General features: G+C 56.6%; 1 protein-coding gene across 2 annotated transcripts; it reads left to right on the top strand.

Annotated features, from left to right (window-relative positions):
- The first annotated feature begins 506 nt into the window (after positions 1–506).
- ASPHD2 (aspartate beta-hydroxylase domain containing 2) lies at positions 507–11551 on the top strand. 2 transcript variants are annotated; one of them, XM_032310811.1, is made up of 4 exons: positions 507–725; positions 4614–5718; positions 10617–10730; positions 11247–11551. In XM_032310811.1, exons 2-4 carry the CDS (start codon positions 4911–4913, stop codon positions 11354–11356), a joined length of 1032 nt encoding a protein of 343 aa, XP_032166702.1. In that variant the 5' UTR covers positions 507–725; positions 4614–4910; the 3' UTR covers positions 11357–11551. The 2 variants fall into 2 exon arrangements, with proteins under 2 accessions (XP_032166702.1, XP_032166703.1); XM_032310812.1 differs by lacking the exon at positions 507–725 and adding an exon at positions 3048–3299.

Below are 11551 nucleotides of genomic sequence, written 5' to 3'. Positions count from 1 at the left end.
GAGGCTGCCCAACAGTCGCTCCTACTGAACCAAGGAGTTTTTCGTGACATTAGGGATCCTGTCTGATTTACAGTTTCATTCCAAGTGCCGGAGCGGCCATTTAAGTGCGCGGTGAATCTATAAATAAAGGGAAGAGGGGTTTCAGGGCCCGAGAAAGTGAGGGAGGAAAGAAGAGGGAAGGAAAGTGAAAGAGAATGCAAGGAGGAAGTTGTAGGAGGGAGAGCCGGAGCGGGGACAGAGACCGGGGGCGGGGGAGCAGAAGGGGCACAGAGGGAGGAACGCAGAGCGAATGAATGAACGCCCGCCCGCCCGCGCGCTCCGCCTGCGCACTCCACCCCCGGCCCCGCCGGGCAGTGCGTCCCGGGGTCTCCGCCACCGCCGCTCCCTTAAAGCCTCCCCAGCAGCCCCGCGCTCTGCGCGCCGGGGGTCCGAGCCCCGCCCCGCCCCCACGCCAGCCCCGCCCCGCCCGCCGCCCGCGCCCCCTCCTCCGGCCGGCCAGCCGCGCGCGGCATTGTGGGAGTTGTGGTCCGCGCGGCCCCGCGGAGCGCAGAGCGGCGTCGGCACCGGTGGGGGCACCGGCTCGGCTCCAGCTCGGGCTCCCGCGGCGTGGGCCGGGCGGTGGCCCCGCGGCGCGGGCAGGGGGCGTCTGCGCGTCCGCGCCCTCGGGCGGCGGCGTTCCCCCCGGCCCCAGCATCCGCCCCCGCCGCTCGCGCGCCGGCGCGCAGGTAAGCGGCGTCTCCGGGGGGCTGCCGGGCGCGGGGGGTGGGGGGGAAGACGGCGCGGCCGGGCCGCTACCACCCCACCCCCGGGGAGAGGGGGAGGAGGCGGGGGCCGGACGGCTGCAGGCCCGCGGTCCCCACGGCTGGCGGCGGCGCGGCCGCTGGGGATGCTTGGGAACGCCGGCGCCCCCCCCCCCGCGCCCCGCGCCCTGTGCCCCGCATCCCGGCCCGGCCAAGGGGCCCCGCCGCCCGGCACTCGCTACGTGCAGAGCGCCGCCGCCCGGGCTGTGTTGGCGGCGGGCAGGGCAGCACCCTCCTCGTAGCCCCTGCCCCATCGCGGTGCCCACCGCGGCGCCCCATGACCCTCCTCCCTGCTCCCTTTCCTTCCCTTCTCTCCCCCTCCCCCCAACCCTGAGCGTCACCCACTTCCCATATTTCTCGTGGTGACCCTCCTCGCCTGTCCCATAAGCTATCACCATAAGCCACCTTCCCCAGTCTTCAGCCGATTGCCCACTTTTCCTGTCAATATGCACTTTTCCGTGGTCCCATCCCCCTCCTTCCCTGACCTCCTGGTGGTCACCATCTGTGTTAACCCATCCGCTGGCCCCACCTTTCCCCCACTCTCCAGAGTGGGCGGATGCTGAAAAAGCTGGCCCAGAAAGTGAGGAAGAGAAGTCTCCAGTTGCCCAAGGGGGAAGGCTGGTTCCAAGACAGTTCCCAGGGTCCTGGGTGGGGAGGGTGACCTGCATCATACCCCTTGCCCTGCTTTGCCCTGCTCTTTGGGGGTACTTCTAGGGCAGCCTGGCCGCACCCTGAGAATGACCAAAAGCTCTTTAGCACTGAGCAGCTTCTTGGATTGTAAGGTGAACCCCATTAGCCAAGTTAGAGCTGAGTCTGTCCCCCATATGTTCATCGTATCAAAAGGTATATTTCATTGGACTTGCTGACCAATTGGCCATGCATTCTCCAGGGCTGACTGACCTTTACGATTGGAGTTATTAAAGGGCAGAACTGCAGTGACAGGTCCCTGTCCCTAAGGAGGACAGACATGAAACAGATGCAAATGATGAGATATGTGAAGGAAACCGGACATTACTGTGGTCCCTGAGCCAAGAACCGGAGAGGGGGAGAGAATCCATGCCTTCGTGGATTTCCACTGGCGCCTTTGTGGTTGTCACTGGGTGCCCTGAGGGTTGTATGTTGGAACCAGTACTTAATAAGCTGCCAGTCACCCTGCAAATGTAAAGGATTTTTTAGTGTCACATTTCAGCCATGAGCTTTTAAACCCACCTCTGGGCTCAGGGGCCTGCCAGTGTCTTTTGACTAAAAGGAAGCGGCAGGTAAGAAAAGTCCTAACTTCGGCTCTCCGTGCTGGTTATGAGAACAGGATCTGAAGCTGGGCTCAGGGCATCAGGATCTTTTGCTGCCTTTTGTTTATAGTTCAGGCTAGGGAGCGCTCATGGCTGGTGTTGACTAGAATGAGGCTTCCCCCAGGAGGCTGGTGAGCTCCAGGGGTGTCCAGTGAAGAGATCTGTTCTTCATCCGCCCTGTGTTCCAGGTTTTCATTGTGCTGGAGTTAAGCAATTAGCAGAGCTGATGGGGACTGACACTTAACAGGTGTTTGCTAAATTATCACCATCTCACTTCTCAACGAAGAGAAACCTCTTCTCCTGAGAGACTGAGTTTAAAAGTTCCAATTAGAAGTTGAGCTCAGGGAGGGGGAAATCCTTTTAGTAAAAGTGCTTGTTTTTCACGCAGATGACAGTTTCACACTGAATTTCAGGAATCCTGGGGTTCTGGTTGGGAGACAGGCTTGCAAACAAAACACGGGAGAATCATCCCAGATTTTCTTTCCCTTCCCCTTTCAAGGGAACATGTGCCAGTTACGGTATGGCTAGAGAGAACCAGGGGCACCAAATGGTCTGTTTCCATCCAGTGGGGCCCAGATCTGTGAAGAAATTGAGAACGTGTGAGAAAAAAAAAATTGAGCTGCTAGCCTCCCCGCTCTTGTATTTTTCCTAGAAACATAAAAACGGCCATGAATATTTAGCATGTGCGTTTTTGACTTGCTAAACATGATAGTCAAATGATTCTTAATTCAACCTAAGCTGGGAAGATGCAGGCAGGCAGTGAATGAGCACCTAAGGTTTCTCTTTCATTTTTAGTCTTGCCAGTCTGGGGACAAATAAAAGCTCAGATACGTGGCAGCGAGAGTGTCCAGAATTTGCTTTTAGGGTCCCTCATCCCAAGATACCTGTCCCCAATGCCCTGGCTTGGTTTTGCTGGCTGACCAACATGGGCTGCCACATTTCTAAGCACATATTAAATTTGCGTTGTGACATCCTAAGTGTTTTATATCTGTTGTCACTTTCGTCCATCCCAGGAGATGAGCATGGCCCAGTCTTAGAGATGAAGGAACCTAGAGGGAAGTGTCCCGCCCACAGTCCAGCCCACCTCCAGTCTGGGTTCTTGGCCTCTCTGCCATCTCGCAAGAATTTTCCAGCCAAATGTAGTCCCCACAGAAAGGAAAGGGGACAGCTTCCCCAGTTTTTCAGTTGCCTTCAGTTCCCAAGAGAGAAGGTAGTACACAAAACGACTTTTGTGAATTACTCGGCCCCTTGCACCGAGGGAATGTATTAGGCTTGTGGGAGATTGTAGATCTGGCTGTTCTGAGAAAAGCAGGCTGGACACAGCATCTCTCAGCTGGGAAACACGGCCAGGCTTTTGTAGACACGGGCACCGTGACTGCCGGGCTCTGATCTTACTTTTAGGTTATTAGGGTAAACGGCGTGCCAGACGCTGGCCCCAGCCACTGGCGGGCTACTTGGCAGAGTGCTCCTGTCTGTTCCAGAGACAAGAGACCTGAGAGGGCTTCTGTTTCCATTCTCCCCCATCACTTCCTCTCCTAACCTGCGGGTGAGACCAGGGAGTAGTCTCTGGACTGGCTAGACAGAAAGGCCCAGTGTCAGCTGTGGGGGTGACCCATGACCCAAGAGCCCACCCCTCCTTCCAGCTTGAGTGCAACCCAGCCTTTGTCAGCAGGGCAAGAGAGATTAAGCAAGAATGATGAAGCACCATAAGAGAGAAAGTAAAATGGGGACCGTGCAGTTTTGTGGTTCCTTTGCCGTTTTTAGGGATCTTTTATTTATTTTAAGTCATTTCTGTGTTCAACATGGGGCTCGAGCTCTTGACCCCGAGATCGAGGGTTGCACACCCCACTGACTAAGCCAGCCATGTGCCCCTCCTTTGCCAATTTTTTTTTATAAAAGATTTTATTTATTTGTTTGACAGAGGCAGCAAGAGAGGGAACACAAGCAGAGGGAGTGAGAGAGGGAGAAACAGGCCTCCCACTGAGCAGTGAGCCTGATGTGGCCTGGATCCCAGGACCCAGGGATCATGACCTGAGCTGAACCACCCAGGCGCCCCCTTCCTTTGCCATTTTTAAGATGCTTTTGAATCCAGATCTCTCTGTAAAGGTACAGAGACTTAAGGAGAACAAGTATTTATGAAATGCCTACCATGACTAGACATCATCATGCAGCCCTCCGGGGAGTGTGTCTCTGCCCTGACCACATGAACTTGGGTGAGGTATATAACCTCTCAGGACCTCAGTTTCCCCACCTGTAAAATGGGGCTGATCACACCCCCTACAAATGACACAGAGTAGATGGGCCTTGTGTAATTGTTAGTACTGGTTGCAAATTATGCACCGTTGGCCTCTTGGGAAATTGGGGGGCGGGGGGTATGGCAAAATGGGGAGAGAACACACAAGATTGAGAAGTGTGTCTGCTACCCACAGGGACCTTCCAGAAGGATCTGTGATTTTACATTTCAGTTGAGGATATATCCAGGTATAAAAATTTATGCTGGTTTACTTTTTTTTTCTCTTGTCAGGTTCGAAAATCATTTCACGGTGACTGATCCCACTTGCTGGCGTGACCAAAAGCGGCTCCTTCCACCCAGCTTGCAGTGACTTTTTTGCAGGGAGCGGAGTGGTGAGCCCAGATGTGGGTCAATGCCACGCTTGGCGGGATCCGAGGAACCGTGATGGCAGCCATGCCTCCCCTGGCCCCAGCCACCCCTTCCCCCTAATGTTAAGCTGCAGGGTGCGGGTGCCCTGGGGACCTCTGAGGACTGACTGTCTGACCTTGTTTCACCCTGCCCCCTGCCCCCAACGTCAGCTCCCCCAAGATGTCGCTCGAGTGGCTGGTGGCCTGGAACTGGTCGCTGGATGGCCTGCGGGACTGCATCGCCACGGGCATCCAGTCGGTACGGGACTGCGACACCACGGCTGTGGTCAGCGTGGCCTGCCTGCTAGTCCTGTTCGTGTGGTACTGTTACCACGTGGGTCGCGAGCCGCCCCGGCCCTACGCAACCGTCAACTCCCTGATGCAGGGCACAGATGCCTCCGGGCTGCAGAACGGCTACGCATACTGCCAGTCACCTGAGTGCGTGCGCTGCGCCCACAACGAGGGCCTCAACCAGAAGCTCTACTACAACCTGCAGGAGTATGCCAAGCGCTACTCCTGGTCTGGCATGGGCCGCATCCACAAGGGTATCCGCGAGCAGGGCCGCTACCTCAGCAGCCGGCCCTCCATCCAGAAGCCCGAAGTCTTCTTCCTGCCCGATCTTCCCACCACACCCTACTTCCCACGGGACGCCCAGAAGCACGACGTGGAGCTGCTGGAGCGCAATTTCCAGACCATCCTGTGCGAGTTTGAGACCCTGTACAAAGCCTTCTCAAACTGCAGCCTCCCGCAAGGATGGAAAATGAACAGCACTCCCAGCGGGGAGTGGGTCACCTTTTACTTGGTCAATCAGGGGGTTTGTGTTCCCAGGAACTGCAGGAAGTGCCCACGGACGTACCGCTTGCTTGGAAGCCTTCGGACCTGTATTGGGAACAATGTTTTTGGGAACGCGTGCATCTCCGTGCTGAGCCCGGGGACTGTGATCACGGAGCACTATGGCCCCACCAACATCCGCATCCGGTGCCACTTAGGTAGGTCGTGGGGGCGGGGGCTCAGGGCACAGCCTGCCCGACACAGCCACCCTGGGCCACCAGAATCATGCCTGTCTGCACTCCACAGGGCACATCTGTCAAAGGTCGATGCACTATGTGCAGAGTTTTGACCGCAGAGATTGAGTCAGAAAAGGAACTTGCGAGCAGTAGGATCTGACAGAAGGTCTGTCCAGGGGAGCTCTCTGCAGTGGTGGGAACGGCCTCTATCTGCACCATCCCAGTACAGTAGCCACTAGTACCATGTGACCACTGAGCGCTTGAAATGCAGCTGGTGCTGGCAGGGGACAGAGTTCTGTCTACACTTAGCGAGGCACCCGTGGCTGGTGGCTACCATATCGGGCAGCACAGCTCAAGAGCCCAGAGGCTGTTGTAACCGTCACAGGTTCATCCTGATGCCTGGGCTGCTACACAACATGCCCTCGTGCCTCCCAAGTCGATGGGGCACGCGTGCGTGGTGTTAGTGCCGAGTTCATTCAGGTTTGAGGGCAGTTGGTACCATGCGCGACAGTGGCCCTAAGAATGGGGTTGAAGTCAGCTTGGCCGTGTTTGCGTCCTGGCCCCAGAGGCCGCTGGCTGTGTCAACTGCAGCACGTCACTTTGCCTCCCTGCACCTCCATGTCCTCATGTAGAGAGAAGAGGTCAAGAGCTCCTTCCCATGGAGGTACTTGGAGGGTCCGCTGAGAACACGTGTCATGAAGCGTTTATGCGCACGGAGCCGGACATGCAGTGCTTACTCACCCGTGAGGGGGGCTTCGCCACAGCTCAGCACACAGGGATGTTCGCTCCCCCGAATGCCTTGTGCCTAGTGACTCATGATAATGGGTGGGTACCCCCAGTTAGCATCCCAGACTGGGGGACACGCCCAGAGCCCTGGTAAGGTCGGCTTCAGGAAATTCTCAGCGCTAGCTGCCTTGGCTTCGGAACAGAGGATGAAAAAGCCCACGTGGAGGAGCCCCAGTCAGGGCTGGAGCGGGGGGCCTCATGCTGTTATGTAGACAAACCACAGGGCAGCCTCCTGGGCTCTCCAGCCCCGCTTTCCCCAGAGCCCTCTGCTTCCCCTGCCCCATGCAGGGAGCCTGAGCAGAATGGGACGTGGACAGAGGGCTTTGCCACTTTGAAAGACAGCTAGATTCGAGCAGTTGATACTGTTGAGTGTTTACAGAGCAGAGGCAGGACAGGGCAGAGGTGCCAGAAGAGGGAGCCTGGCTCCATGGTCAGCTCTGGGACTCTGGGCAAGGAACGGAGTCCGTGCCTCAGTTTCCTCATCTGTAAAATGGGAGGTAGCGCTTACTTCAGGACCACTGACAGGGTTAAATAAAGTGGTATTTTCTGTGGCTGGATGGCAGGGAGAGAGGTGGTAGCTAGTCCCCTGGGATGAAACCTGTGCTGGGCAGTCTAAGAAAGGATCCCTAAAACCTGGGCCCTCAGGAAACAGTGGGAAACCATCAGGCTTCGGAAGCAAGCACCCCCGGACTCAGCTCTGTCGGCCCCAGCTGCCGAGTGATCTTGGCTGGGACCCCGAAACTCTGAGCCTCGCACAAGGGTGACAGTTTATGCCTGGGGGCTCTCTGGAGGATGAGAAGACGCATGTGGAGACTACGGGCAGGTAAAGGGCAGTCAGGCAAAGGGCACTCTGATTAATCGAGGGGGCAAGGTGGCCATCTGAGTGGTCTCAGTAAGGTCGCCATGCAGGACCCCAGGGCACACTCAGATCTCACACTCCATCCCGCTAGGATGGAGCAGAGGAGTCTTCCCCCTGAGCCCCAGATGTGGCTGAGGGCTCAGGGGGAAGGGGGGCCGAGGTCAGACAGGTTGGGTGGGAGCGAGCCATGCCGGAGCCCCCCCATGCCCAGCTTTGGGATGGAGACTGGGGCCGTGGGGAACAGTACTGTGCTTTCTTCAAAGGTTTTCTTTGGCTGTTTTTCAAAAGCTTCAGAGTGACCCGCAGGAAGGGCGCCTGTGGACTGAGGTAGGATTCCAGGCAGGTGTGTTCAGTGGCAAGGGCAGCAGGGTGGGGGGCAGAAGAGCAAGGCTTTGCCTTCTGTGCACAAATGCCTGTCGTGCACCTGCGTGCTGCGTGTGTGAGTGTAAACCACACCCCCACAGGCCCTCCGTACGACCTGTCGTTCCCTTCTCAACCCTGTTAGTTCTTGCCACCAGAAAAACTGGGCCGTGTCATGTTCTCCTGGAAGGAGTCCCGCTGGACTGTGGCCGCTTCCCTGAGGCCGGGGCAAGCTCCCTGGTTAGATTTGCTCAGCATTTCCTTCTTTCCACGGTCATGCACACGTTTGAATCCACCACGGAATGAAACAAAGGTGGGTTCGATCCCTGCGACCTTGGGTGTTGCCAGAGAGGGAGCGAACCTGGTACGTCCCTGGTGACCACGCCTTGGCCAGAATACCTGGCTGGAGTGCAGGAGACACCCTCTATTTCTGAGCCCTGCTCTGGAACTGCCAGCCTTTGTCCCCTTTGGCTGCCTGCCCTCTGAGCTGTGACTCGTGGAGCTGACCCCACAGACACCTGAAAGCCCGGCCACGGCTGTGCATTCCCCCCAGTCCATTCATTCGCCAAAGACCTCTCTGAGCTAGCTCTAGGGGTGGCGTCCCTTGGTCTGGACCCCACGTAGCGCCGTGGGACAGCTCTGCCTGTGGGGCTGGGACGTCCTGACCACACGGCCACAGACCTCCAGCAAGTGACCTCTGACGTTCACGAGGCACGTTGACTGGGGAGGCAGATGTCCTTCCACACGGCCAACCCTCAGGAAAGGGTAGATGAAAATGCATGAGCATATTCAGCAAATTCTTGCTCAAGAAGCACAGTTAGACTCTCATTGCCTTTTCACGTGCGTGGTGTTGGATTTCTGGGCCGACTAGCTGGGTGGAATTGGCAGATCAGCTTGTGTTTGCCTTGCTCCCCGGAGTGCTCCTAAAGTCGGGGGAGGGGGGCGCTGAGCCCTTTTTGCAGCCTTGACCTGCCTCGTTGTATGGTCAGTAGGGACAAAGAGCAAGCCCTCAGCCAGAGCACGTAGGGTCTAGCTCCATCCCCAAGAGCCCCCTTATCACTCTCTCTGGGACAGTATTGATCATCTCTGCCAACCAAGCTGGTTTGGGGGCAGTAGGCAGGAATGGGGTGGGGGGCACTGGAAGGCCAGGGCATGATGAAGGGGAAGGCAGAAGAAAGTAAGCAGGGGGCTGTCAAGCCAGCAGGCCAGACCATTTTTCTGCTGTGCTGTGGTGCATGGTGATGAATCATTTAGTTGCCCAGAGAAAGGAGAGCTGCTTTCTGAAGCCCTGGGGTGGAGGGTCCCTGCAGAGAACCACCAAGTCCTAATGGCCTCGTCCAGTCAGTGAGGGCTCTCTCCTCCGGGCCAGTCACAGCCCTAAACCCCACCGCCCTCCCCAGCAGTTGTTACCAGTAGTGGGAGGTGGGAGATGATGATTCCAGAGTTGGAATGGCCCTTCTCGCCTGATTCAGTGAGATTGACGGTGGAAGCCTTTAGTGCCACCACTGCTGAAATACTGTCCAGTGTCATTAGAGCCCATTCTGTGGTTTGGATTTAAACCTCATGTCCCCACCAGGACTGAATAGCAGACTTCTGGCAGGTCACATCATTTCTCTGAATCTCGGCAGTCCTGTCTGGAGAGGGGCTGAAGGGATGTCTGAAAAATGCTGATTTAGCCCAGACTTGCACTCAGGCAGTTTGTATGTTCCCCGTGGCAAGGACAGTGGCCATATAGCCCCTCAGGTAGGGGCTCAGAGAGGTGAAGTGACTTGCGCAGAGTCCCACGGCAGTGAAGGGTCAGAGCTGGTCCTCGAACCCCAAGTCTTCTGTTCTTGCCGCTCCTCCGTGTGGCCTCTGTGATTTCCTCCTGCACACGTGCTTCTGGTTCAAGGGGTGTATTAAAATGCTTTGTTAGCGAGAACTCTCTTTTATGTTCATCCTAAGGAGTCAGCTGGGGTGTGTGGTGGGCAGGGCCGACTGGTCCTGCCTCACGGTTGTGCCCGTAGTCCCCAAAGACAAACAAGACCACCACGATCACATCCCCTCTGGCAGGACCCTGCTTCCTCCTGATGCATCCTTCCTGAGAACTGTGGGGCCCATCCAGCCGCTCGGGACTCTGTTCCACGGCTGTTGGTGGTGCCTTCATTTACAGACGTCCAGGCAGTGACAGGGCCCGGGTGTTTCCTCGGATCCTAGGGTGGGAGGCGGGGACGTGAAAATGGGCACACAGCATTTCAGCTAGGCCCGCTCCCTGCGGTTATGCACCCCTGCTTGGCACCTCATGTGCTCGCCATTGTGAATGTATAGAGGCTTACAAAGATGTGGGCCTCTTTCCCCATGGAGCTCAGGCATGGCCTTAGGGGTGACCTTCAGTGTCACGGAGGGCGACCAGAGGAGCTTAGACTAAGAACATGCCATCCTCAGGCCCCAACATGGATTTAAAGCTTGGAACCCAAAGAGGAGGGCCTGGTTTCATCTTAACCAAAAGAGTCCTAGAGATTGGGGTCTAATAAACACAGTTTACTGAGCCAGGCGGGTTATAAACCTGGTCTTCCTCAATAAATGGGGGTTGGGGGAATAGGAGGTCCCACAGATGGGCTTCAGGGGTCTCAAAAGTGCAGCACAAGACTTAACAGAGTGACCCATGACCCAGAACAGATGAAGCCAGTGGAGGAATGTGGTTTTCCAGGGAGCTCGGTGACGGTTGCGGTCCACAGTCTGTATTTTCTCTGCCAAAGCACCTCCCACCCCAGACAGGGCTCTGAGGGGTGAGGCAGAAGGCCAGGACACTACAGAAGTTGACAATTTGTACCAAAACAGCCCATCCCCCCATCCCACCTGCCTTCATTCTCTTTTCTCTGCTTTTCCCTCAAAGGTCTCAAAACCCCAAGTGGCTGTGAACTGGTGGTCGGGGGGGAGCCCCAGTGTTGGGCAGAAGGACGCTGCCTGCTCTTCGATGACTCTTTCCTGCACACTGCATTCCATGAAGGTGAGCGGCTGCCTTTCTCTTTTCTTTAAGTTATAGGCTGTATTTCTTAGCCCAGTTAGGTTTCCAGAAAAACTGAACACAGTATATAAGCCCCCCGCCATTGCCCCTTCCATTACCATCTTACTTTAGTGTGGTACATTTGTTGCAAGCGACACAGAGTGACAGTCTTCTTCGGGTTCACTCTTGTTGCTGTGTGTTCTGTGGGTTTTGACAAATGCGCAGTGACACGGATCCACCCTGACAGGATCATACGGGAACGGTTCCACCGGCCGAAAAGTCCTGTGCTCCAGCTAGCCCTCACTCACTCCTTCCGCCCTCTGCCCCTCTCCTTTCACACGCCCCACCCGGAACCTCAGGAAACCGTGCTAACGTTCCTGTTCGGAGAGGAGGCGATCTTCCAGTGCAAGCCAAGGGACAGGATGGGCCCTGCCCAGAAGCTCACTGTGGGGGTCCAGCACTGCATGGGTCCTGGCTCTGGAACGGTTTGAACCTCTCTTCTCTCGCACCCCCTCCCAGGTTCAGCAGAGGATGGCCCACGGGTGGTTTTCATGGTGGATTTGTGGCACCCCAATGTGGCAGCCGCCGAACGTCAGGCCCTGGATTTCATCTTTGCTCCGGGTCGATGAGAACGTTTTCCGTGCTGGAGTCGGCGACAATGGCCGCGGGTCAGCCCGGGCAGACTGGGGTACGGTCCAGCCCCAACCCGTGCTGTGAATCCACGCTCTGAGTCCTGCCTCACCAGAAAGTTCTTATTTGGGGTTTTGAGATCACGTGGGCTCCCTCTTTCCTTTGGTTATTGTAAATGGGAAATTTTCAGCTTG

Source organism: Mustela erminea, chromosome 13, assembly GCF_009829155.1.
Source record: "Mustela erminea isolate mMusErm1 chromosome 13, mMusErm1.Pri, whole genome shotgun sequence".
Lineage (NCBI taxonomy): Eukaryota > Metazoa > Chordata > Mammalia > Carnivora > Mustelidae > Mustela > Mustela erminea.
This window is presented reverse-complemented; position numbering and strand designations above follow the sequence as displayed.